This window comes from Cydia pomonella, chromosome 3, assembly GCF_033807575.1.
Source record: "Cydia pomonella isolate Wapato2018A chromosome 3, ilCydPomo1, whole genome shotgun sequence".
NCBI classification, from domain to species: domain Eukaryota; kingdom Metazoa; phylum Arthropoda; class Insecta; order Lepidoptera; family Tortricidae; genus Cydia; species Cydia pomonella.
In genome coordinates, this window is record NC_084705.1 from 2,276,810 (window position 1) to 2,303,079 (window position 26,270).

A 26,270-nucleotide genomic window follows, 5' to 3' on the forward strand; every position below is an offset into this window, starting at 1 on the left:
ACACTAGGGGTACAGATCTCAAGTTAATCAGTGATATGTATTTCGTATCTACCCTCATTTGTTTTCATTTCTAAATTCAAATATCGCTATGAATTATTCTTTCATTTTCACCACCGCCTCAACACGGTGCGCATCGCATAATGTGTTTTTGAATTTCGAATAATTTTAAGTTTAGTGGCCAGTATGGAATTGTTCAAATTTGTTTTGTACGTGTATTTCTATATTGTGGTGGTGTGTCCAAATGAGATAGTGAGTCAAGACCATAGGAAAGCGAGATTAGTACCACATGGTAACAAAGGTGAGGTTATGATTTAAAAATAATATTTTAAAGAATTACATGAAATGCGTGAAATGTATTTGTATTTTTATTCTGAGTAGTTTTCCAAGTACTCAGAATAAAAATGTTTTGTAATAAAAGTGATATTTAAAAACCTAAGTAACCTAAAGATAAATATAGTTTATTTTTCAAGGCATATAACAATTGATGCGCTTATGAACGTCAAATAAAGCTACGCCGGCTCTAACCTTACACCTCTAACCCGAGAAGATTTAAATCCCCCCTCAATTGGAGGAGGGTATCCCAATATGGGACCCGCAAGAAACTCTGTCTCATTTACAGGCAATGTTAATGACTTATTTACCTACACCGAAAAAACAATTAGCCGAAGTCATTGAGTAATTCAAAAAATTATTGAACTTTAATAGGTTATAGTAATAAACTAATAAAGAAGTACATTTTTATCAATATCCTAAAACCGATTTTGCTGGAATAAACTGACCGGGCCGTATGCTTGTTCGCCTCCGACATAGCATATAAAAAAAAAAACTTTTGCTGGTGTAACACTTACTCGTAGTTTGCATGTCCCAATTTTTGTGTCAGTAGTTACAGGATATAAACTAGTGCCTGCGCCAATGCGGGGGATTAGTTGTCAAGCGGACCCCAGGCTCCCATGAGCCGTGGCAAAATGCCGGGCCAACGCGAGGAAGAAAAAAAAATAGTTACAGGATATTTGTGACGGTCTCAAGAAAAAGGTACCAAATTGTCGCTTGCCATAAGGATGCTCTGACAGGTTATTCGTATAAAGATATAAGCACGTTGTGACGTTCTCAAACGTCACATTTTGTTACTTTTATGCAAACAATTATTTCAGTGTAGGCCAGTGGCGGCGCGTCACAAATATTCGTAGGGAACCCGGCGCTAATTTTGCTTTCCTTTTCTCCATGAACTGATCGTGAAAGTACTCAACGGGCTGATATAAGTCAAGCCGGTGGGAATCGAGTTCTTTGAACGATCCGCCACTGGTGTAGGCACAAAATGTAGTTAATACTCGTACAGTATTCGCTGCATACAAGGTAACTGTATTTTTTTATATACTTTGTATTGCTGACCGTATCCTCACGACACAGGCTCGACCTAGTGTGAGGGCTATCGTTTGCTCTAAGAAGCGGTTGTACATACTTTATAGTTAATTTTAATATAATTACTATTGATTCATGTCATGTCAATTTGAAAAAAAAAGTTTAGGCTGTTTATTTTAATAAAAATCACTTTACATAATATTAAACTCAACTACTAATCTTAAATTCAAAAGATTTTTTGAGTTAAGCTCTGTGTTGCAGTTATTTAGAGGTGTAAATATCTCTAAATGTCGGAACTAAATGAATTTTATCAAACTATCGCTAGAGATGTATAAAGTCTCTAAGAGTCAAAATTCCGTATAATTAAAACATTCATTAGGATAAAAGAAACATACGAGAACCGAATGAGGTGTCTCACTGTAATTATATACTCAATAAAGTTAGCTTAAACAGACCAGTCTCCACAAACAGCACCCGTTCACGAGTATGACGCGTATCTCAGCCATCGCCTCCCTCAACCTTCATACAATACATAAACATAACAGATCACAACATTTTGTATTCGAGTTAGTCCTGTAGTAGGATTTACTGTAATTTGACGACCTATCGTAACTACATAAATCGGTAGTGACCTTGTCTACAAAGCCGATGGTCCTAGGTCTAGATTCCGGTACACGTATTTATATGTGTGAAGAGCGCGGATATTTGTTCCAGAGTCATAGGTATTTTCTCTGTATTTATGTACATATTTATATCGTTCTCTAAGTACCAACACTACCAACAACACAAGCTTTGTTGAGCTTACTCCGTCAATTTGTGTAGTAATATCCTTTAATAATATATTTTTATGTGTAGAGCATGGCCAGACCCACGAAAGTCCCTGCGATGTTTGTCCCCGCCACGGGCGCTGCGTACCTAAGATCCAGTGTCCAGCCCATAGAAGACCCGGAGCCAGCAACCCGCTGTGCCATCTAGCAGGCCAGAGGGATCTGCTCGGAGTCTGCTGCTTCACTGGGAGTCTACATGCTGGTATGTGTAGGGCATGACCAGAACCACGAACGTCCCTGCGATTTCTGTCCCCGCCACGGACGCTATGTGCCTAAGATTCAGTTTCCAGCCCACAGAAGACCTGAAGCCAGCAACCCGCTATGCCATCTAGCAGGCCAGAGGGATCTACTCGGAGTCTGCTGCTTCACTGGGAGTCTACATATGCTAGTATGTGTAGGGCACGACCAGAACCACGAACGTCCCTGCGATTTCTGTCCCCGCCACGGACGCTATGTGCCTAAGATTCAGTTCCCAGCCCACAGAAGACCTGAAGCCAGCAACCCGCTATGCCATCTAGCAGGACAGAGGGATCTGCTCGGAGTCTGCTGCTTCACTGGGAGTCTACATGCTAGTATGTGTAGGGCACGACCAGAACCACGAACGTCCCCCCGATTTCTGTCCCCGTTTCTTACGCTGTGTGCCTAAGATTCAGTTCCCAGCCCACAGAAGACCTGGAGCCAGCAACCCGCTGTGCCATCTAGCGGGCTAGAGGGATCTGCATGGAGTTTGCTGCTTCACACGTTGTCACACAGTCACATAGTCTACCGGCTGGTATGGGACAATCTGAAAGTTTTTAAAATAGAGGAAACTAGTTTTGAGGCCTCAACTCATGATTTTTTTAAACACGTTCATGCTAGTTTATTTACTACTGTCATAGGAATACTGAAAGATGAGTACTAGTACGATATAAATACTAGTTGACGACATAAGATAATAGGCACTTGGTAACGTACAATTAATCCTCAAAGGAGGTAAGTTAGAATAGAGAACGGGAGTAAGAAGTGTAAGAACAAAGTAGCAGAGTACTTAAAAATATAAACGCCCGTTTTTATTTCAGCCGAAGCCGACCTAAGAGCCCGTGCAGCTACTGAAGTACCAGCTGAAGATGTGAAGACAGCACACACGGCTTCAAGACAGAAGCTTGCGGAATGGATCAGCAAAGCCGTGAAGCTGTTGAAAGAGCGACCACATGTGCTGGTCAATAGCACTGCGCCAAGCTTCGCGCATCATTTGGTGAGTTTTTTTAAAGGTCCTGTCCACGGGGGCAACTGCGTAGATCAGAGGAAAGGGCCTCTGGAAGGCCATCATGTATCTAGGCCGGCTAAGGTAAGCACGGGGCAATGGGCGTATTTGCCCCTGACTGAGCTTGCTTGTGCCTAGTTTATCTGGAGAATCTAGATCATCTGAGCGTTTGTTCTTGTCATGTCCCTAAAATGACTGGAGTCATCACACATGACTTTAAGGCAGAAGCTTGCAGAATGGCTCAGCGAGGCCATGAAGCTGTTGAAAGACCGGCATGTTATATTGGACTACTCTATAACATATATAAATATAGATCAAATCGGAGCCGGACGGTTGGGTACCTTTCCTTGTTAGTATTATTATTAAGTTTTCATTTCTTCTTAAAGTACCTAAGTTCACAAAACAACCTGTACCAATTTCTCCGGAGGAATCACTGAATCCTGAGTCACAGGCTTTGGCCTAGTTCAGGAAACAGAGGCTCAATCCTAATGGAACTGTTACAAACCTAAAATAAGTTTTATTTTGTAATTTAATGTAAGTCTCACATTCTGTATTACGGCTCTTTCTGTGTCACATTCTGCGGCGGCATTCTGTGTCGCAAAGCATGTAAGTTGTGGTTGAATAAAGATTTTATCTATCTATCTATCTATCTATTAGGTTTCAAGTAAATAAATATTTATTTATGTACTGGTTAATAGTACTGCGCCAAGTTTCACGCATCAGTTATTTGGTATTTGTTAAGTTATTGTTAGTTGGAGCAAGATCGCTTATAGAGATAATTACACCTACCTTAAACACAACTATACCCAATAAATTTTCCAACATACTCGACCGTGCGTTTGTTCCAAAATCACCTTTAAGGAAATATTACTGACTCTGGTATAGAAAACTTCGAGATATTATCCGTCGAAGTGTGCAGCCAATCTCTTTTATTGATAAGTAAAAGTCGTTCAATATGACCTATATATTCTCGTTAGGTATGACTAAGGGTTCATAGTGTTGATGTGTTCCTGCCGGTGAGTAAGGTTGCTAGAGAGCTCAACGAGGGAGGGCGGGTTTAGGGTCGGCAACGCGCATGTAACTCCTCTGGAGTTGCAGGCGTACATAGGCTACGGAGGCTGCTTACCATCAGGCGGCTCGTATGCTTGTTTGCCACCGACGTAGTATAAAAAAAATGCTTATTGTATTTCTATAAATTGAATAATCATTATTTTCCAGTCTGTAATGACATACGACGATCGAGCAGAAAAACTGGGGCTGGGCGCGCTGCTGAACTTGTTCGCTGCGCAGGAGTTGAAGTCACGGCAGGCTTTCTCCGACGATGATCTGGCGCTGGGACTCACTGGGAACACGGATGGTAAGACTTTTTTTTTTTTTTTTTTAAAGACAAGCATTTGACCACAAATACCACAATTTCACCTGATGGTAAATGACGAGTAAGTATGTGTGCAAAGTGTGTGTGTGGTATGTTACTAAAACGGTTCAAGAATAAGGAATAATTCGTCTACCTCATATAACAACTTGACCCGTCAAAGAGCTGAGCACACTGGCTGCATGTGCGTTGACGTGCACGTGCGCAAGCGCTAAAATGTTTGAGCCGTGTACGCACATGTCACGCAAGTGGTGTGCCGTTTCTTATAAGGACCTTTATATTACAACGCGTCTACGCACACGCATCCGGCCTGACCTTTAAATACGACTTTAAATCAATTCTCATGATACTTCGCATTCATAACTATTTTAGTTAAAACTCTTTAAAATAATGGGTTCAGCTCTTACTCAATATGTTACCTAAATGTCGCAATAAGTATACAATGACTTTATTTATACAATGATTTAAATAGTCATATTTACCATACCACATAAAATATCGAGTAAATATGAAGATAATATAATACCTTATGTACATATAGATTTATTTTGATTACATATCAGTTTGTACATATTTACCTGAAAGTATGCGGAGAGATACAGTGGGGTAAACTAAACGAACTGGTATACCTATAAATGTAAAATCCTGTTTTTTTATTCCGTAGACTTAAATGACAACCACAAATGTCAAACATAGAAATAATGTGACCAGCTTAAAACAAATAGTGCTGATCTTTGATTTCGGTTTATGAATAACCGATAAGTAAATATAAAATTAATTTTAGAATGAATGAAATCTACTCACTACATGATAGGAAGTAAAAAATAAATAAAATCTACTCATAACTAATCCAGTCAAACATTTAAAAATTGCATTATGAGCTTCGAGGTGACTGTTAATCTTACAATAAAATCGCTTTTAAATATTAGAAATATTGTCTATAGACCTGGATACAAACTTTCTAAATACCTCAAAATGGTGTTACATGCCTATATAAGAAACTCCAAATAGTTTATTTTCGGTTAGTACCGGTTGTAGCACATCACTATTTATAAGACGTAAAAAACTAGCAACACATGAAATGTCATTTTAATCTACGGGATAAAAAATAGACTTTAAATCTGCTAGTATCCCGAACACTATTGATCTTTTGGGCTCAGAACCTCAGACCACAATTCTATTTCATCATCTTTTTAAATCGTCCACAATACCATGTCGTCAGCAATCGGCATACAATCCTATATTCCATTTTGTCGAAATTTTTGTATAAATTGGACGAATTAGCTGTGGACCATTTAGGAATGTGGATGAGTTACCATTGTGGACCATATAGGAACGTAGACAAGATAGGGAGGTGGCAATATAGGAATGTTGACTAATCAGAACGTGGACCATATGACAATAATGACAAGTTAAGAAGGTGGCGACCTGTGGCGACCGCTAAGTGCGCTTAAAGGTGGCCTAAGTGGTCATTCCCATAGTGACCAGAACGCTTCTAACTTTGCAGGGACTTGACAGTTGACACCCTCTGACAGTAATACTATATGGCCACTCCATGTATATGAAGTCGAACATTAAAAAATAAATCTCACAGACTGATGTCATCTCTGTCAAACGTTTGATTTTCCTCTAGGTCCATTTTGCCCGCCGCCCCCATCATGCCGTAGCCCACCCAGCCGCTACCGCAGTATTGAGGGGGAGTGCAACAACCCCGAATTCCCCACCAGAGGCGCTGTACATACTGAATACGAGAGACTGCTGCCACCTGATTATAGTGATGGTAATCAATTGCAATGTGACGTAACACTGAGACTTTCAAGAATGTGAAAATAAATAATATAATAATTTGCCAGTAAATATGTTTTATGCTTTTCAAAATTGTGTTTAACGACGCATACATATACATACATCTATATACACCGTGTTTTCATTTGCGTTAATTTCAAGGGTGCATCCCTGAGCTTAAATTAAGTAACTTTCTCAAAGACACCGGTATTCTAATTAACTCAATTTCGGAGATAATCAATAATTCATTTTTATCTTATAATGCCCTTACGAGCGTGTACACTTGCCTTAGGGCCTGTTTACATATTAATTAGTGTTCAGTACAAGTTCATACATTTTCTCCTAAACGTAAAGTAGTATCTCGGATGATCGATGTTCGAAATGACATTGATATGTCACAGTTTTCAATTGTTTGGTTGAGTTAAATGTAACATTTAGTTACTTTTTATAAAAATAAAAATAATTATAAAATAGCAAAAAAAAAAATAATTTGCCAATTAATTATGCCATTTAGTTTCCTTAAACGTACTTACCGATACCCCGAAGTTAACGGAATTCAATAAAAACACGGTGTATACGGGTATAGCCTGTCCGATTTTCTAAGATTAAGTTCGTCGTAGTATTATGGCGTACTTAATCTTAGAAAAGCGGACAAACTATAACCAATACTCAAAAATACTCGGCTCCTGCCTAATCTCCTATATGCATTCTTGTGTCGCGTTTCCCAATGAAAAATGTTATTTTATAAATTCTAGCAAAACGAGGGTTAGGTCTTCCAATTTTTAGTTCACTTTTCAGATTTTATGAACAAAGTTTTTCCTAAACCTAAGTTTTTCCTAACTTATTCAAAGAGCCTCGTGGTGTCGTTTGTTGCACATTTTCATAATTATGGAAGAGTTAAGGAATAGAATCTCCATATACCAAAAATGCCGGACAAAATATTATAAATAGGTATAGGTAATCAAAACACATATTACCTACCTAGAATATTTGAAAAAAAATCTAGTCAATAACGCCTAGGTTCTTTGCTACTCTGGAGAGATTTGGGACTATTATTTATAGCTGAAAGCTGGACACTTTTGCAACAGTTTCGGCTATGGAGATTCCATTCCTTGCCTCTACCTTCCATATTCAAAATGTTATACTTACATCATGCTTACATCATGTTGCTCGTAATGATGCGAAAAATTTGAAAATAACGTCATCGCCCAGCTAACCATGAACGCATTAATCGATAAACGATTGTCATATATTTTTTCACAGTTATGAGTCATATATTTTTTCACAGGAATCTGGGCGATGCGAGCCTCTACCGCCGGTCTTCCCCTCCCAAGCGCTCGAGTGGTCAGCCAGAGTTTGCTCCTAGATGCCAACCATCCAAGTAACACCCACAACCTCATGTTCATGCAGTTTGGGCAGTTCATAGCGCACGATGTTAGTGCCGGCGTCGTGTTTACTATCGGTAATGTATACTATCATTTTATGCGAATATTCAGGACGTGTGAGTGCGAGGGATGCCATACTTGCCAATGGTCTTATAAGAGAGGATGTTGAAAAACGTGCGAAGTAGAGGAGATAAGTCAGAAAAAGGCCCTAGAACCAAAATCAGGATATGATCAAAGCAAAGGAGGAACCATGATAAATGATAAGATAATCCTTGCACCATTTTTTCATGTCTCTTTAGCTCAATGGTTGACTGGTAGAGAATTTTTGTATTAACAATACAGTTTAAATAAATAAATAATAAGAGTCAGAGGGCTCTTCCTCTTCCTATCACTCGAATAGTTAGAGTTTGCTCGACGCGAAGCATCTAAACAACACTTACAACCTCATCTTCATAGAGTTCCTTTAAATCTTATTCAAAGTTCCACTATCCACAGGAAACGGAAGCGCGATCTCCTGCTGTGCAGGCGATGGCGAGGTCCCACTTCCTGAAGATCAACAGCACTGGGGCTGCGCACCTATCGACGCCCCCCCTGATGATGCATTCTACGGGACCTTCCGTCATACATGCCTCAACTTCGTCAGAGCCCAGCTGGCTCCTGCTAGCGACTGCTCTGTAGGCTATGCTAAACAGGTATCTTGACAATTGTTGTCTACAGAAGCTTTTTTTAACGTCCCTCTTTAGCCTGTCAGCCTACATGCCTGACAGTTTTACAATAATAGTTGATCCGCAGTGAAACTTGAGCTCCAACGTAGCGGCCTAAAAATGCATCCAGAACCAATGGTAAAATTAAAAATAAATATTTGATCCTTTGCGGATCGGAACATTACAGATCTTCTGATGTTGCCGACCACGATGATATATTCCCGTCAGGTGATCTGTTTGTAATTATTTTTTGTGGTTCCATTGAAACTTTGGAGATAAACTCCATAATACTTCACTTGGGTACCAGTGTGTCCCAAAGGAACGACTGTGGACGACTGTAGCACTAATATTTTTTTAGATGAACGGCGCCACCCACTATGCAGACCTATCTCAGCTGTACGGAAACTCTCGTTCCAAGCCTGGGTTGCTTCGAGCAGCTGGCGGTTTCCTCAACACGTTCAACGACTACGGGAGGCCTCTTCCTCCTTTGACTAGGAGAGAGGAGTGCGTGACTACCAACGAAGGGGCGGCCTGTTTTGAGTCAGGTGACGCATATACTGATTTATTCTAGTACAGACACCAAACGTCGCAGCTATGGTGCTTATAAGTATTGGGACAACACGCGTACCTCTTATAGAATTTGATGTCTTGTATACCAGCAGCCATTTGTTTCTATCTGAAACAAAACTTTTTCATTTCATGTACTTTACTAACAGTTTTTTTTTTTAAATAACGCTTCGGTTTAAAACAAGGTAAGAAACCTATGGCGCCTGCAACTCTAGAGGTATTACATGCACTTAGCCGACCCTAAATTTGATGCTCTGACTCAATTTTACTGCTCTTAAAACATTGGACATAAACGATTTAATTTTTTGTATTAAGTTGTCCTATTGGGTGGGTTGTGAGGAAAAATTAATTTGAACTAAAAGAAAAAGTGAAAATTTTATGTGTAAGATCTGATGAGGGCGCATGAATTGAAAGCGATTGTTTATTACAATACGTTTAGATTCGTTCGCACTAACGAGATAGTCATGCGAAGGGTTAAGCCAGATCAACGGTGAATAAAGCAGGTACAAAGATAACATTGGCTTTGTTCCAGGCGACAACCACGGCAACCAAGTGATCTCTCTCACCCTTCTCCACACCATCTTCACCAGAGAACACAACCGCGTGGCTCAGGCCTTGTCCAGGTTCAATCCAGACTGGGATGGGGATACGGTGTTCTTGGAAGCCAGGCGCATCCTGCAGGCGGAGTTCCAGCATATTATTTATAATGAATGGCTGCCGCTGCTGTTAGGTATGCTTACTTTTTTTTTTCAAATCCCTTCTGAATAATTTACTTCTTCTTTATTGCTCAATTTGCCATATTTTTTATATTCGCTGGTGGTGGGACGTATACAGGCTAGACCTATCAGTGTATTTTGTCTAGTCAAATGTACCAAAGTGCACAGAAAATCACTTTTACTATGTTTTTTTTTGTCCTTTAAAATTGAGAACCAAAAAACACTGAAAAAAGTTTCGATGACTAATTATTTACCTAATCTTCCCGTTATCTTTTGTTAATTGACCACTGAATGAAATGGTTACTTAATCCCATTCCAGGTCCACGTCTAGTCCAGGCGTTCGGGCTATCCCCAGCTGGTGGTTACTCTACATCATACGACTCTCATGTCAATCCAGCGCTTACCACGGAATTCTCTACTGCGGCTATGAGATTCGGACACTCTGTCGTGGATGGGAATCTGGTGTAAGTGTATACATGGGTTTTCCTTTGAATCCTGTTTGATCCAGTCGTCCTGGCTGTCCCCGGCTGGTGGCTACTCCTCCACGTTGCACGACTCTCACACCAATCCAGCGCTAACTACGGTATTCGCTACAGCTGACATGAGATTTGGACATTTCGTCGTGGATACAAAACTGATGTAAGGGTTTTATGTACCCACATTAAAAAGGTTGTTTTAATATTATATATGCTGATATTAACTGTTAAAGAGAACATCCCACCAAAATAAACAATAATATAACTTCCCAACCCAAGTCAATTCTTTGGTGGTAACAAACTTACGGGCGTCCACTATATGGGAGCCTGGAGTTGCATGGAGTGTCACATGTTCTTTGCCTCTTTAAATGTCATTTGACTTCACAGTAATGGCAGTTGTGGCTTTAGGTCCAGGTTTAAAGGGTTTATTCCTCATTATTTACTTCTTATTAATTGACGACCGGTCTGGCCTAGTGGGTAGGGTGGGCAGGGCCTATGACGCCGATGGTCCCGGGTTCAAATCTTGGTAAGGGCATTTATTCGTGTGATGAGCATGGATATTTGTTCCTGAGTCATGGGTGTTTTCTATGTATTTAAGTATTTATAAATATTTATATATTATATATATCGTTGTCTTAAGTACCCTCAACACAAGCCTTATTGAGCTTACTGTGGGACTTAGTCAATTTGTGTAATAATGTCCTATAATATTTATTTTATACTTAAAAATGCTAAGTCAATCAGGTATACAATTCAAATGTTCGCTCCCCTGTGCTATTTTGGGGGTGTTCCATGTATTAAATAATCTTATATTTATTAACTGGCCGTGGATTAACTAGCATACATTCAATGACTTCCAGGATTCCCAGCCCAGCAAAAGGCACCGTATACGAAACGATTTCGCTTCCAGAAGTGATGTTTCAACCATCGCGTCTGCGCCTGCGACCTTTTCTAGACCGCGCGCTGACGGGACTATCCTGGCAGCCCATGCAAGCTGTCGATCCGTTCGTCACGGAATCTGTGAGTACTGATTGAGCTAACCTACTGTATTTGTTATATTAAATTTTAAATAAAGATTATTTTTGTTAATCTGGGCCGGTGGTGAAACCACATCCGTAACTCCTACCTCCGTGGTAGTTTTAAAGTTAGACCTTTATCCGAAAACTAACCGTAAGCTACTTCGATGGTTTGGGCACGTCTTGCGCCGAGAGCTCGAACACATGACTTGCAAGGCGCTGGATACAATCGCGATGAGGAAGACCCCAAGACTGACTCACCCACTGCCTGACCCCAAGACTGACTGACCCAAGACTGGCTGGCTTCACTGTTGAAGAGGGATTTGAAAGCAGCACAAATCCCACCTGAGATGACACAGGTGTCCCAGGAGGCCAGGACCGAGAAGCCTGGCGAAATTTAATTAGGAGAGCTGACACCAAATAATGGGAAAAGGACAAGGAGAACAAGCTTATTGTTGTTACTCGTACTTGCACAAAAGCTAAAAGTATGTAATTGCTTCTAAAAATGCGTTTTTGTATTTTTGAGGGAACTCATCGATTAGTTTTTTGTTAAAACTAAAAACAAATTAAAATTCAATAACATGATATCCATGATCCCGAGCACGCGCATCCATCTCGCTCACTCTTACGATCGGTGATAGTGAAAGAAGAATACCAATCTACGGAGCCTTAAAATTGACATTTAGTTTATGACATTTAGGAATTCAGCTGCGCATCCAAATTTTAGATATAAGTTGCCGTACCGACGCACATAAAAAGAAACCCTTACTGTCATGTGTCTTTTGTTATGCTTTATAATTATATAGTTCGTGTCATCCACGATGACACGCAGATTTGTCAAATCTAACCTTTGATAACATGACATTACAAGTCAAGGCAGGCGTCTTCGTGAATGACACGATCTATAAACCTGAACATACCTATTTTATGTTCAGTACTATCTCTGTTGTGTACTTTTGAATTAACTTTTTCTAATCTGGTGTGTTTTCTTCCTAGTTAACCCGTTACCTGTTCCACGGAGGCAACCCCTTCGGCTTAGATCTGGCAGCCATCAACATTCAGCGCGCACGCGACTACGGCGTCAGAGCATACAACAGTTATCGCGAGCTCATTGGTTTAAAGCCCTATGGTGACTTTAACCAGTTTCCTCCTAGCGTGAGTTCTATTAACTAGCAAATCCATTACGATACATATAGTGGTTTACTGAGCGGGCTTGTGACTACCGCGTCAGAGCATACAACAGTTATTGCGAGCTCATTGGTTTAAAGCCCTATGGTGACTTCAACCAGTTCCCTCCTAGCGTAAGTTCTATTAACTTATCTATCTGTTGCAATGCAACTCCATTAAGATACACATAGTGATCAATACTGAGCGGGCTTGTGACTACTGCGTCAGAGCATACAACAGTTATTGCACGCTTATTGGTTTAAAGCCCTATGGTGACTTCAATCAGTTTCCTCCTAGCGTGAGTTCTTTTAACTTTGCTATCTGTTGCAATGCAACTCCATTAAGATACACATAGTGATCAATACTGAGCGGGCTTGTGACTACGGCGTCCGAGCATACAGCAGCTATCGCGAGCTCATTGGATTAAAGCCCTGTGGTGACTTACCAGTTTCCTCCTAGTTGGTTAGGACCGGATGCGATTTCAAGTCAAATTAATGTTTTTTTTTTTTTACTTTCATCTGCCATCGGCTTTCTCAGCCATAATCAGATTGTATGTATCTATAAATTAATTTTTCCAGGTGGTGGTCCATTAACCACAATTCCTTTATGAGAAGTGAGGGGGTGGGTCATTTTCTCTGGTCTAGTTCCAAGATCTGCCACCTTATTAGTCTTGTGATGTTACTGTTGTCGTTTAATATATCTCTAGCAAGTTGGTTCACATGATTTGCCTTTTATTATATTTCTTTGAGAAGCTATTTACTTTCTCTTTAATGGTTGTTATATGTAGGTAGACATGTTTTTCTTTATTTCGGGCAAACGAGTCAAATTAATGTAAAGAACATTTATGTATTATCCAGGCGGCAAACCGTCTGTCCTCCGTTTACTCAAGCCCTGACGACATCGACCTCTGGATCGGCGGTCTACTTGAAGAACCAGTGGAAGGCGGCGTCGTGGGAGCGACTTTCGCCAACATCATCGCTGACCAGTTCTCCAGAATGAAGAAAGGAGACCGCTACTTCTATGAGCATGGGCCTGATGTCAACCCTGGAGCTTTCACTCCAAGTAATCATGGAAACTTTGAATCCATATAATAAGTGTATATAAATACGAAATATTTCTGTACTCTAATCATGAGATACATTTGATAGATGCGTAACGGATGGTAGGTATTAACGGGTTTGAAATCCTCAGTGTAGTTATTTCCAGAGAAAGCTCTGTGTGTTCATTAGTGAAGCGATACTTTCTCCCATGATGAAGACTGCTAGGTCTATAAATAAACCAGAAGTAAAACTTTATACAGTGTGATATTATTATCTCGGTCAGGAACAGAGACTAAAGTATAGCGTTGTCCAAGAAAGTGTCGGTATAGCTAACAAAAAAATATATTTATGTGTTATTTCCAGGTCAACTAGCTCAAATTAAGAAGGTTACCCTATCCAGAATCATATGCGACAACAAAGATGGAATTGAGCTCATCTCGCAACCTCCGAGTGCTTTCCTAAGGGCAGATTTACCAGGGTAAGTTAATAAGAATTGAGATTTTTTGCAGGCTCTGTACTTTTATGTATCACATTTGTAAAGTAAGTATACTCCTTTAAACAAATTAGTTGTTAATCAACTTTGCAACTCTAGTACTTCTAGTAACCAATTAAAGTTATTGATAAGTTGTAGAAACACGTTTTAAATTTACAATGTGCTCACTTGAGATATTTAAAATTCTTCAAGAATATGGTGGCCCAAATTCTAAGCTACACGAAGTTTCCCAATAGTCCTACTTAACTATTTTATTATTTTCAGAAACGAGCCGGTGCTTTGCGATAGCCCACTCATTCCAACAGTGGACCTCAGCAGATTTAGAGATATTTAGTTATAAGCTCTTAAGTTCTGGAACATCAAATGTTTCATGATCAACGTCCAATATTTAGTGTTTTTAATATAAATGTCAGCTTGAAACGTTGAACGTCTCCAGTGCTGAATTCATTATATGTAAAGTGTACTCATAGAACTCCTGTTATTATAAAATTAATTACATCATTAAAGTACGCTTTGATTTCTTCCTCTGTTCTTGGTGTGTCATGGTTGGTTTCTTCAAAACGGTTTCAACATCCTCTTACACTATTTCTTTATGCTTCTTTATTTCCTTTCACACTTGCTAGACTCAAACCTCGACTACCTATTTTAACATCTTCTTTTTCCCCTTACAACTTTTTGACAGTGTTTTAAAAGCGATTCCAATCAACCAATTTTGCATGCAACCTTTTAAAACACCGTTAAAATGTTATAAGTTTGCTGATTACAATGATTTATCTGTAATGTTGATTTGTTGTGACACAAAGCTTTTATCGTTTTGTGCTCCTTTCTTTTCCTTTCCAATCTAGAATCCCACTGGTGCCCGACAGTGGGGTTTGAGATATACAAAACGATATTAGAATTGTATCAATAACTAATTCTTCTTTGACTCTAGCAAGTGTCCTCCGTCTTTTATCTTCTTTGTCTTAAGAGTGTCGAAGAACCCGATTCAATGATTTTTTCCGGAAAAAATACATGAATTGGGAGTTCGATGGATTTGAATGTAGGAAGAAATTAACTGTGGAAACATGTGATTTTAAAATGCTATTATATTTTATTAATTAATCTGATTACGTCACAGGTGCATGACGCATGATACTGAATACATTTTACATTCAAAGGTGGCTTGTGCCTACTGAGCTCACAAGTCGAAATATTAGGTGTACATGAGCAGTGGTGAAATCGAAATATTACAAATGTGTTTTGTGTTATTTTAATCGAGTGTAATCTGTAAGAATTAAATTAATTCAATCGTTATAAGTATAGAATAATGTATTAATCTCATGTATTTTATTAAATAGTGTAAAAGCGGTATATTAGATAAACTGTGTATTTTTCGTATTTTATCAATTATTATCAATGTAATTAAAGAGTTAAGGCTATAGATTTATAATAAACTAGGATTTGGAGAACTGCTATCTATAAAGTTCCTATACTACATTACAATACATAGCTTTATGAAATAATCTGAAGTATCTATAATTTCTACTTAATCTTTACCAATATTATGAATAAGATTATAATTTGTATATATTGAATCAAATAGTTCAGTAAACGTTGTATTATATGGAATAGGTATTAAGTTAATGCAATGGAGCTCCACGATATTGATTTTACTCAGATAATTAAAGAGATTACTTACATATAACATGGTAGTGTTTTTTCTTCTTTATTCTCAGAAAATAATGGCAATAACGTATTTGCAACACCTCTGGTGTTGCACGTATCCATGGGTGACCTTCAAACCTTCAAAAAAGAGCGTACTCATATCTTAAATACCGGCAACGTATTTGCAACACCTCTAGTGTTGCACGTATCCATGGGTGACCTTCAAACCTTCAAAAAAGATCGTACTCATATCTTAAATACCGGCAACGTATTTGCAACCCCTCTGGTGTTGCACGTGTCCATGGGCGACCTTCAAACCTTCAAAAAAGAGCGTACTCATATCTTAAATACCGGCAACGTATTTGCAACCCCTCTGGTGTTCCACGTGTCCATGGGCGACCTTCAAACCTTCAAAAAAGAGCTTAATCATATCTTAAATACCGGCAACGTATTTGCACCCCCTCTGGTGTTGCAGGTGTCCATGGGCTATGGTATTGCTTAGCATCAGGCAATTCGTCTCCTCTAACTGTTTTACAACTTTCCTCTTTTTTTTCTTTCGAGTTTTCTAAGAGAAAGTAATTAATTACATCGTTATTACTATTAGCCACGTGCACATCAGCGAGGTGACATGTTTGTGTGCCGCAATTAGCCCGAGCCCACTTTAAACCACGAGGTGACAGCGTGATGAACATCGAGGACGCAGTTTAGCAGTGATGGCCGAAATGTTAATGCAATAGGGAATATTACACGAAACTCTGTGTAGGGGGCGCCACTACCACAATCTAAGGGTTTGCCGCGAAACAAGCAAATCAAAAATTTCGTTATCTGACCTCTCTATCACTCTCGCATATTTGAGCGATGAAGAGGCAGATAACTAAATATCGATCTTCTCGTTTCCCGGTAGGCCCTTTGTAAACAAACCGCCTTGATGCATCAATGTCATATTTTATTATCTGTGAAAACTTGTCAACAAACAGTTTAATTACTAAGGTGCTACTGCTGCACTCTGGCGGCAGAACATTGCATTAATACTCCCTATTTACCAATACCATAATAAATTTAACTGTGAATCGTAACCATCCGTTACTGTTTACGGTTCAATTTGTAATGGTTAGATAATTGCAATTAACGTTCGGTCAACAGTTCAACACCTCAGTTTAGGTACACTTGAAATTACAATATTCAAGATAAGTAACTCCCATCTTAAAGATTGGCAACGCACTTGCAACCCCATCTGGTATTGCAGGTGTCCATGGGAGACGGTGATTACTTACCACCAGGCAATGTGATTGGCCGGTCGAAGAATTTTCCAGATGGCGCCAGCATAGGGTTTCCTGTCATCCCTAGAATTGTGTCAAATTCTTGTTTTTACTTTTTTGGAATTTTATGACCTGGATACTGCACCACATAATGAAAAGGGAATACAGAAAAAGAACACACATTACATTAGGTAACAAAAGGCGGTCTTATCGCTCAAAAGCGGTCTCTTCCAGACAACCTTTGGGTAGCAGGAAACCAATAACTTACAACAATAAACGGGTAGTGCTGATACGAGATTAGAATAATAATAATAGAAACAGCATCACATATCAAGCATGAATATCAGGGATCGGAAACCGGTATTTTTTGTATGGGAACGAAAACGGTATTTTTTCGTTCTTTGTTAATTATTTCATTTCTAATTGGGCAATCTAATAATACGAAGTCGTTATCTAAAAACACAACCGAGTCCTATATTTGGAGTATAAAATAAACCGAAATATATGTTTATTTCAAAGTTTTTCCAAAAAACCGGTTCCGATCCCTGATGAATATATTGAAGAATAGAATCTCATAGAGCGAACCTGGAGATAACGAAATCCTATGCTGGCGCCATCTTTGACGGTTGCCAACCTCATTCGTCTGTTCGTTTGCCCCTTATAAAAAGTGTAACAAAATAGTGAGGATCCGTTCAAGGGCTTATTCGGTATCTAATCGTATTCCTACTCGTATTAGGAAAAAGTAGCAAATTTTTTTTTTTACGCGATACAGTTTTGGCTTTTTTTATGGAGGGTTGGTCGACTTGGACGACCTGTCCCATACTTTTTTTTTTTTTTCGCTTCTTTTTTTTCTTCTACTTTTTCCTAATCAGAACACGATACCTAATATGCCCTTAAACGGATCCCCACTATTTTTGTTACACCTTGCATCATAAAAAAAGTATTTTCTTGAATCTTGTCTTTAACAATAAATCGAGGTTCAAATATACTGCGCTTTCGTCATATTTTAAGACAACTAAGCACGGCATGGCAACAATTACAGATAACCGATACTCATTAAAATACCGTAAGAAAAAACTAAAAAAAAAAACCGCAACACGAGAAATGTTTAGGGCTGTCAGTTTCAATCTAGGGGTGGGCAATTAAATTGCTAAGTATTTTCTCGTGAATATTTTATTTAACCTATTTTAGGCATACAGGTCAGGAATTATGTAAAATCAATCAAAACCAGATGGGAAATATATTCCCTAATGCCTTATAAAGGCTTAAAGGTACAGACTATATTTTGATAGTTAAAAATATTATGTAGTACCTATCTTTCATTCAAATACTTAATCTGCAGACAGAAAATGAGAGAATGATTTTTAGTAATGAGTGTGAATAAATAATATTATATATTTTCGACTACTATTTCTAAATACTTCATTTTTAGAGGGACTGAAGAAATGTTAATTAAGCTTCTTTTTACGATCTTTTATATCGAAAGCCAAAATAGTATATAGTTATAAATTTAATCACAAAATTACAGCCGTGTATCAGTAAATTTGACCATTAGTAATTGAACCATAATTCGTAACGGATGGTTACAGTTTACGGTTCAATTTTTAATGGTTAATTTTCAACATGATCAATTCTAATTGTCGTTCGGCCAACACTGCCGTGTGTGTTCTCCCAACAACAACAATAATATCATACTCATACAAAGTATTCATTGCATAGTTTCAAATGTCATATTATCTTTTATTTATTTTTTATTATTATTTCGTTGTAACTTATTATTAACTGTGTTTTTACGTGAAAATATAACAGTTTTCGTCAGTTTATCTTATAACTTAATATATAATATAGTTCTCCACATCGATTTCGATGACGGCGACCTCAGCAATCAAGGGTTTTTCCTCTTATGAGCTCTTATGTGGCTGGCCAGGCCAAACTTGCTCTTAAACACCCTTTCACATTCACAACAGTATAGTTGACCGGCCGCGTTGTATGTATACACATAGGAGGGCTTAGGTCTATCCTTGCGTAGTACGTCTAATGTCGCAAGGCGGTTTTCCTCAAACGTCTTGGTAGATTCGAAGATGGTAGATCGCCAAGATGACCGTTTCGCAGCGAGCATTATCGATCGCACACGCCTTTAGGTGGCGCTTTAGCACGTCCTTATATCGAAGGTGTTGACCGCCGTGCTTCCGCTTTCCCTCTGCTAATTCCGAGTAGAATATAGCTTTAGGCAAGCGGCGATCGTCCATTCGGAGAACATGCCCACACCATTTGAGCTGACGCTGCATCAATAGCGCCTCCATGCCGTACATCCCGGAGCGACGCAGAACTTCAGAGTTTGGTATACGGTATAACTTAATAATGAATAAGTCAATAAGTATTTTAATCACAGGCCCGTGCCAACCCTAGTCCACTTCCCATCTCCCAGAAACCCGTTTATCATGCATCAGTGACAATGTACACGTTTTTTACATGCAGATATTATGTTTGTGATTCCTCGAAGCGATCGAGAGAAAAAATAATAAATGTTTTATTGCTGAGGTATTGAGACGCCGATACTGATTTACGGATTTGATATTGTTGTGATTTTGAAATGTTACGAGCTTGATATGACTCACAGTGCATCTCAAATGCACGCAACGCACCAAAGAAATATATAGAAATTGTACCTAATGTTATTTTTACTTAGAATCGGAGCTCTTTCTAAACTAGGTCTTCTTCTTCCTCGCGTTGTCCCGGCATTTTGCCACGGCTCATGGGAGCCTGGGGTCCGCTTGACAACTAATCCCAAGATTTGGCGTAGACACTAGTTTTTACGAAAGCGACTGCCATCTGACCTTCCAACCCAGAGGGTAAACTAGGCCTAGTTGGGATTAGTCTGGTTTCCTCACGATGTTTTCCTTCACCGAAAAGCGACTGGCAAAATATCGAAAGATATTTCGTACATAAGTTCCGAAAAACTCATTGGTACGAGCCGGGGTTTGAACCCGCGACCTCCGGATTGCAAGTCGCATGCTCTTACCGCTAGGCCACCAGCGCTTTCTAAACTAGGTAATGGGATGAAAAAAATGTTCCAAGATTTTAATTTGCACTATAATTTTTTATTGACTGTATGATGGCAACGCAATCGAAAGATCGAAAAAATTATAGAAATGTTGACACTTTTTTCTCCTAGTAAAGAGCTCCGTGATTCTGACGACCGATCTGGCCTAGTGAGTGTCGGTAGCTCGGTAGTAACCCTGCCTATGAAGCCGATGGTCCTGGGTTCGAATTCCGGTAATGGCATTTATTTGTCTGATGAGCACAGATATTTGTTCCTGAATCATGGGTGTTTTCTATGTATTTAGGTATTTGTAATGTTTGTATCTTATATTTATCGTTGTCTCACTACCCACAATACAAATTTTCTTAAGCTTACCGTGGGACTGAGACAATCTGTGTAAGAATGTCCTATAATTTTCCTTTATTTCTAACTACGAATAATATAAAAAACATCATATCTAGAAAAAGTGTAGTCTTCTTCCTCGCGTTGTCCCGGCATTTTGCCACGGCTCATAGGAGCCTGGGGTCTGCTTGGCAACTAATCTAGAGAATTGGCGTAAATGATATTTCGTACACAAGATCCGAAAAACTCATTGGTACGAGCCGGGGTTTAAACCCGCGACCTCCGGATTGCAAGTCGCACGCTCTTACCGCTAGGCCACCAGCGCTTCGTTTAGAAAAAGTGTAGTGTATAACTTAAAATAAACCAAATAAGCGCGAGCGATCGTAAATTACGTATCAAAACAAGATCAACATTGTAAAAATTTGTTAAATCGGAATCGACTTCTGGGCTAATCACTAGTGTGAAAGCGACAAGCGACCTAATGGCACAAAATACTCGTATATTTATAAATCTAATCTAAAAAACTGTTGTATGTCAATTGTGATAGTGAAAGTGACGAGTTAAAGATATCACATGTGATACAGAGATAAATTTAATTTTTTTCTTCAAAATACTTAAGTCTCCATTTTAGCTTTTTGTCCGAGCGTTAGTAAAGTTCTCCGTTTTAGCTTAGGCAAAAATGGTTACGTATATCGAAAATATTCGAAAATATTTCCGGTTATTCACCTCTACAGGTCACATTTTCCAACCGATTCTCGTAATATTTTCTGAGTTCGATGATTAAATATATTTTTGTCGCTTCAGTTTTTTGGAAAAAATCCAAAATGGCGGAGCTCACAGAGTCACCAGTTATTCATTTAATATTTATTGCACAAAAGAAAAGAATAATCATACAAAAGACAAACATATATAATAACAACATGTTTATTTGGCAACTTTTATTATTTGTAAATAATTAATACAATTACCATCAGCATTAAGATTATTGCAATGCTCTAACAGGGTAACATGTACCTACTGAATAATGTCTTATACTATCTTCTGTAATGATATATGAATTTGCAATGAAATATGAATAAATATGAACTTAATGCCAAAAGGTATTCTCTAACCCAAAAGCAATCTCTCAAAGACATTCTCTTTTCCCCTTAACTAATTCATGGGCAAAATACATAAATAAACAGTTGCTATTTTATAACGTAAGGCGTTTTAGATCCATTATAATAGAAACTATTACTGAATCGCTTTCTGCTAGACTGAGACGGTAATACATATTTATATTACCTTCTTACTCTACCACATAGCCGCAGCTGTGCGTGCCCGAAAAAGCCTATTGTTTTTGAATATTTATTTTTCTGTAAGTTTTCACAAAAAGTAATCGATAAAAAAAATAAAAAAAAAATAAAATAAAATTCGTTTATTTCAGACAGAATCCATAGAGTGAGTATTAATAATAATTACATAACACTTAAGCTACGAGTATGTTAGTATTGTACATGCGAAATAAAAGTAATAAATAACAATAATAATAATTTAGTTTAAGTATCTGCCCCCCCCCCTCCCCCCCCCCTGGAACACCCGGCACTTGCGCATGCGTTCGAACCCAGTGTCCCAGAATGGGGCAGTCCGTTTTCTCGCTTATGACCCTCAGGATGGTGTTGTGGCTCCCGCGCACCCTGCGCATGAGTGATGCGATACGTTTACGAATCACCGCGCCAAACCCCTCCGTGTGCGCGTACGCAAACATTGCTGAGGCGCTGCAGTAGCGCGGGAGCCCCAACAACACCCTGAACGCATTGTTATATTGTACACGGAGGGCGTTAAAGGCTCGCTGCGTGTAATTAACCCACAGGTTGCACGTGTATAAAGTTTGGCAGAAGGCTTTAAAGAGAGTAATCTTTACTTCAATGCTAGATCGTGCAAACCTGCGGGCCAACATGTTGCAGCGAACCGCCAGCGCCCTCCTTTCCCTCTCAATATCGCTATCATCTTTTAAGTTCAATCAAAAGCTTTAAGATAAGTTCGATCAAAAATAAAATTGCACATTTTTAAAAGCATTTTTAGCTTTTGTGCAAAAATACTAAATTTTAACCTAATTATGTCCGTGATTTTTCTACCGCGAAAGTCTAAGCGAAAGTTAAGAAATCAGGTTTCAAACCGATGCAATATAATATTACGCGAAACTCAGCGTAGGGGGCGCCAGTACCACAATCCATCACAATTAAAATATCTTAACCTAGTGTTAGTATTTATAGAATTTAGATTTGACGTGCTAATTTATAATTACATATAACTACATACTATTATCTAGATTATAAATTATAATTTGCGCTACACTTAATTTGCTTGGTCCACTGCCTTCGGATCGCTGAATCGAATCCGAATCTTTTAGCAATTTCCTTTAGAACTTTATTATATTATCTTTCATTGTATTTTCTATGAAAACTTGTCAAAATACAGTTTAAGGCCCAGTATGTATAAGATACTCTATGGTATAAGATACGTGATAGTGCTGCACTCTGACGGCAGAATATTGCAGTAATACTCCCTATTGAATATATTCGAGGCCTTTCTCTAGAGAAAGGCCTCGAATATATTACTTTAATTGTAAAAACTTAAAACTGCTGGCTGAACCTTAAGAGGAAAGGGGACGGCCGCTTCTCCAAACAAACGAAGTCCCCATTTTCCTCTCTGAAAAATATTTTTACATAATTTTATGTATATTAACCATAGCTATGCCCCTACGCCCCTACGTTTGCCTTTTTAGGGTTCCGTAGCCAAATGGCAAAATGGATCTGTCTGTCTGTCTGTGCGTCCGTATGTCACAGCAACTTTTTTCCGAACTATACTGTTGAAACTTGGTAAGTAGATGTATTCTGTGAACCGCATTAAGATACTAAACATTAAAATAGAAAAAAAAAACAATACATTTCGGGGGTTCCCCATACTTAGAAAGTTAGAACTGAAACTCTAAAATATTTTTTTCATCAAACCCATACGTGGGGGGTATCTATGTATAGGTCTACAAAAATATATTGAGGTATATATTGAGGTTTTCTTATATCATTTTTTTCTAAACTGAATAGTTTGCGCGAGAGACACTTTCAAAGTGGTAAAATGTGTCCCCCCCCCCACCCCCGTAACTTCTAAAATAACAGAATGATAAAACTAAAAAATATATATGATGTACATTATCATGCAAACTTCTACCGAAAATTGGTTTGAACGAGATGTAGTAACTAGTTTTCATATTTTACGTAATAAATGGTACGAAACCCTTCATGGGCGAGTCCGACTCGCACTTGGCCGCTTTTTTTAGTTTTTTGATTATATAAAAATTAGGAGCGAAAAACAGATTTCATACCAATTTTTAAATGCTGCTTACTCTTATAATTCAAAACGAAAAAAATCAAACTTAGGGGCATAGCTGTATTTGATATACAACTATTTGTGTCAAAATATTTTCAATCATGTTAATATTCAGAGAGGAAAATGAGGACACTTTTGTCTGAAAATCTGAGATCGTAAATAGGTCACATTAATAGGTATTCGAAACAGTTTCGTAGAAATACGAAAAGTATCGATATCTACCCACGAGTGTATTCCTGAATCAATAGGGCATGTAAACTGTACATACGTCCAAGTGTACATAATGTACACACGGCGTGTAATATACGATCATTTTCGGCTGCACAAATATAGGTACAGTCCGCCAATTGGTTTGTTCACGACTTTCGTTCCGCGAATACTTCCAACCGGGTACAGTTGTGGACGGAAGTGTTCGACTTTTACAAAAATTAACATTAATTTACATACTTATTTTATTTGTTTTATAATTTAGTCAAAAAATGCAATTATAATGTCCGTACAAAAAAAACAACAAAAAATAAATATAAAACAATTAGGTATAACTTAAGCCTAGCTTAAGCCTATTCAAAATGAACCCCCCGAGACTTGGTTTATTAGTCAAATAAGTAACTCAGGATAACAATAAGCCTATACCTTAATGAAAACCAAATACAAGTTAAAAAATGGATTTGGGGACCTATGGTGGAGGGATCCAACTTTGCCAATAATATTTCTTTAAAGGCTCTTTCAAGGTATTCTCAAGCGACTTCGCAACTTAAGCATCTTCTTCGGTCAAGGAATGTTTAAAAGAAAAACTAAATCGACTTCATGTTCGGGTATTAAAAAAATGCACGTATGTATCATGCACCTTTTCCACGCGAACGAATTAAGCATACCATATACTTACTTCACTGGTTTAGTGACACAAACAGGATCTTGGCCTCTGACACAAGAGAGCGCCACTCTGCTCTATCCTGCGCCACTTCACGCCAGTTGGGTGTTCCGAGGGCGAACAGGTCTTTTAGGACTTCGTCACTCCAGCGGTATCTGGGACGCCCAGACGGACGTTTTCCACCCGGGTGCCCCACATACGCTCTTCTCACAGCACGATCCTCTCCCATTCTCTCTTGGTGACCGAGCCAGCGGAGTCGTGTGGCTTTGATCTCGCCAATTATACTGGGCATCGCAACCAGCTCCTCTAACTCCCTATTCTTCCTACGCCTCCAAGTTCCATCTTCATCTCTGACAGGTCCCAGAATCTTCCGCCAGATTTTCCTCTCCGCCACTAAGAGCTTGCTTATATACATATGCATACCTCCGGACCTTAACCAATGAACCATACTTTAAAATAACTAAAAGTAACAATGAATATGGGAAAAGGCTCTGGCCAACATACCTGACTAAAATCCTGAACAGCTTACCCAAACAAGTAGTAGAAACTTTAGAAAAACATCCTGATAAAATAAAGGGGACACTCAAGAAAGCATTGATTAAAATGAATTAATTTTGTTATAATTAGTATTATAATCAATGAGCGGAATTCTTCATAGCAATAATCAAACTGTCAGAGGGATTGACCTAACTGTTTTATCGATTTATCGATAAATATAATTTGTCACTTAACGAAACAAAGTTAAACTAATGAAATCAGGCTTTTGGATATACATACAAACAAATATACGGTGTCCCTAATTAGCTGACCGCCACTGTATTTTGGTATAATAGTAAAGAATAAAACAGAAAATACTTTTATGATGTAAATGAACGTAACATTTAGAGCAATATATTGTGGAAGAATCTTCTTTGAAACTGAAATAAGAATCTTTCTGTATAAATTTTTAAATTGTTTTCTTTTAGGATTAACCATTTTAGTAACATGGCACGGAAATCACTCATGAAAACTCAAGTGACATAAATGACATATGTGACGCTGACATGATTTACTTTAATACGGACATGCAAGTTGCTTATCAAAGAGGTCAAATGTTACAGAATAATCTTTTAAGTTGATTATGGATACCTAATGCGATATTATTCCGTAACATCGATAAGTCGATAAAACAGTTAGGTCAATCCCTCTGACAGTTTGATTATTGCTATGAAGAATTCCGCTCATTGCTAATTATATACTTAGTTAAGGCTAAACTTAGTTAAGATAATCTCCAAACATAGAGATTGTAACTCAGTTCAGACTGTACCTCAACAAAAAACACTGAAATAAACAGATTAAATTTTAATTTTAATTTTTATTTTTTTATACCTATATGGTATGCTTACAAATTAAGCATACCATATAGGTATGCTTAATTCGTTCGCGTTTTTCCTGTAGTACTTTGTTCTATTCAAGTCGGTGCAAAATTAGCTTAGACCAGTGGTGGGTAAACTTTTGGGTGGGTGAACCAGTGGTGGGCAGAATGTTTAAGAAATTTAAGAATAGGGCCATAATTGCAGTGATAATGTATTTTAATTTGCTATTATCGTGGG

The 26,270-nt window shown here is 38.4% G+C and overlaps 1 protein-coding gene across 1 annotated transcript; it reads left to right on the forward strand.

Moving 5' to 3' along the window:
- Nucleotides 1–50: 50 nt before the first annotated feature.
- On the forward strand, nucleotides 51–15,834 carry LOC133515789 (chorion peroxidase). The gene is made up of 15 exons (XM_061848372.1): nucleotides 51–298; nucleotides 2,215–2,388; nucleotides 3,245–3,420; nucleotides 4,648–4,786; nucleotides 6,435–6,581; nucleotides 7,875–8,048; nucleotides 8,467–8,663; nucleotides 9,034–9,220; nucleotides 9,775–9,972; nucleotides 10,278–10,422; nucleotides 11,295–11,454; nucleotides 12,447–12,605; nucleotides 13,475–13,679; nucleotides 14,021–14,135; nucleotides 14,415–15,834. Exons 1-15 carry the CDS (start codon nucleotides 184–186, stop codon nucleotides 14,482–14,484), a joined length of 2,361 nt encoding a protein of 786 aa, XP_061704356.1. The 5' UTR covers nucleotides 51–183; the 3' UTR covers nucleotides 14,485–15,834.
- The last annotated feature ends 10,436 nt before the right edge of the window (nucleotides 15,835–26,270 follow it).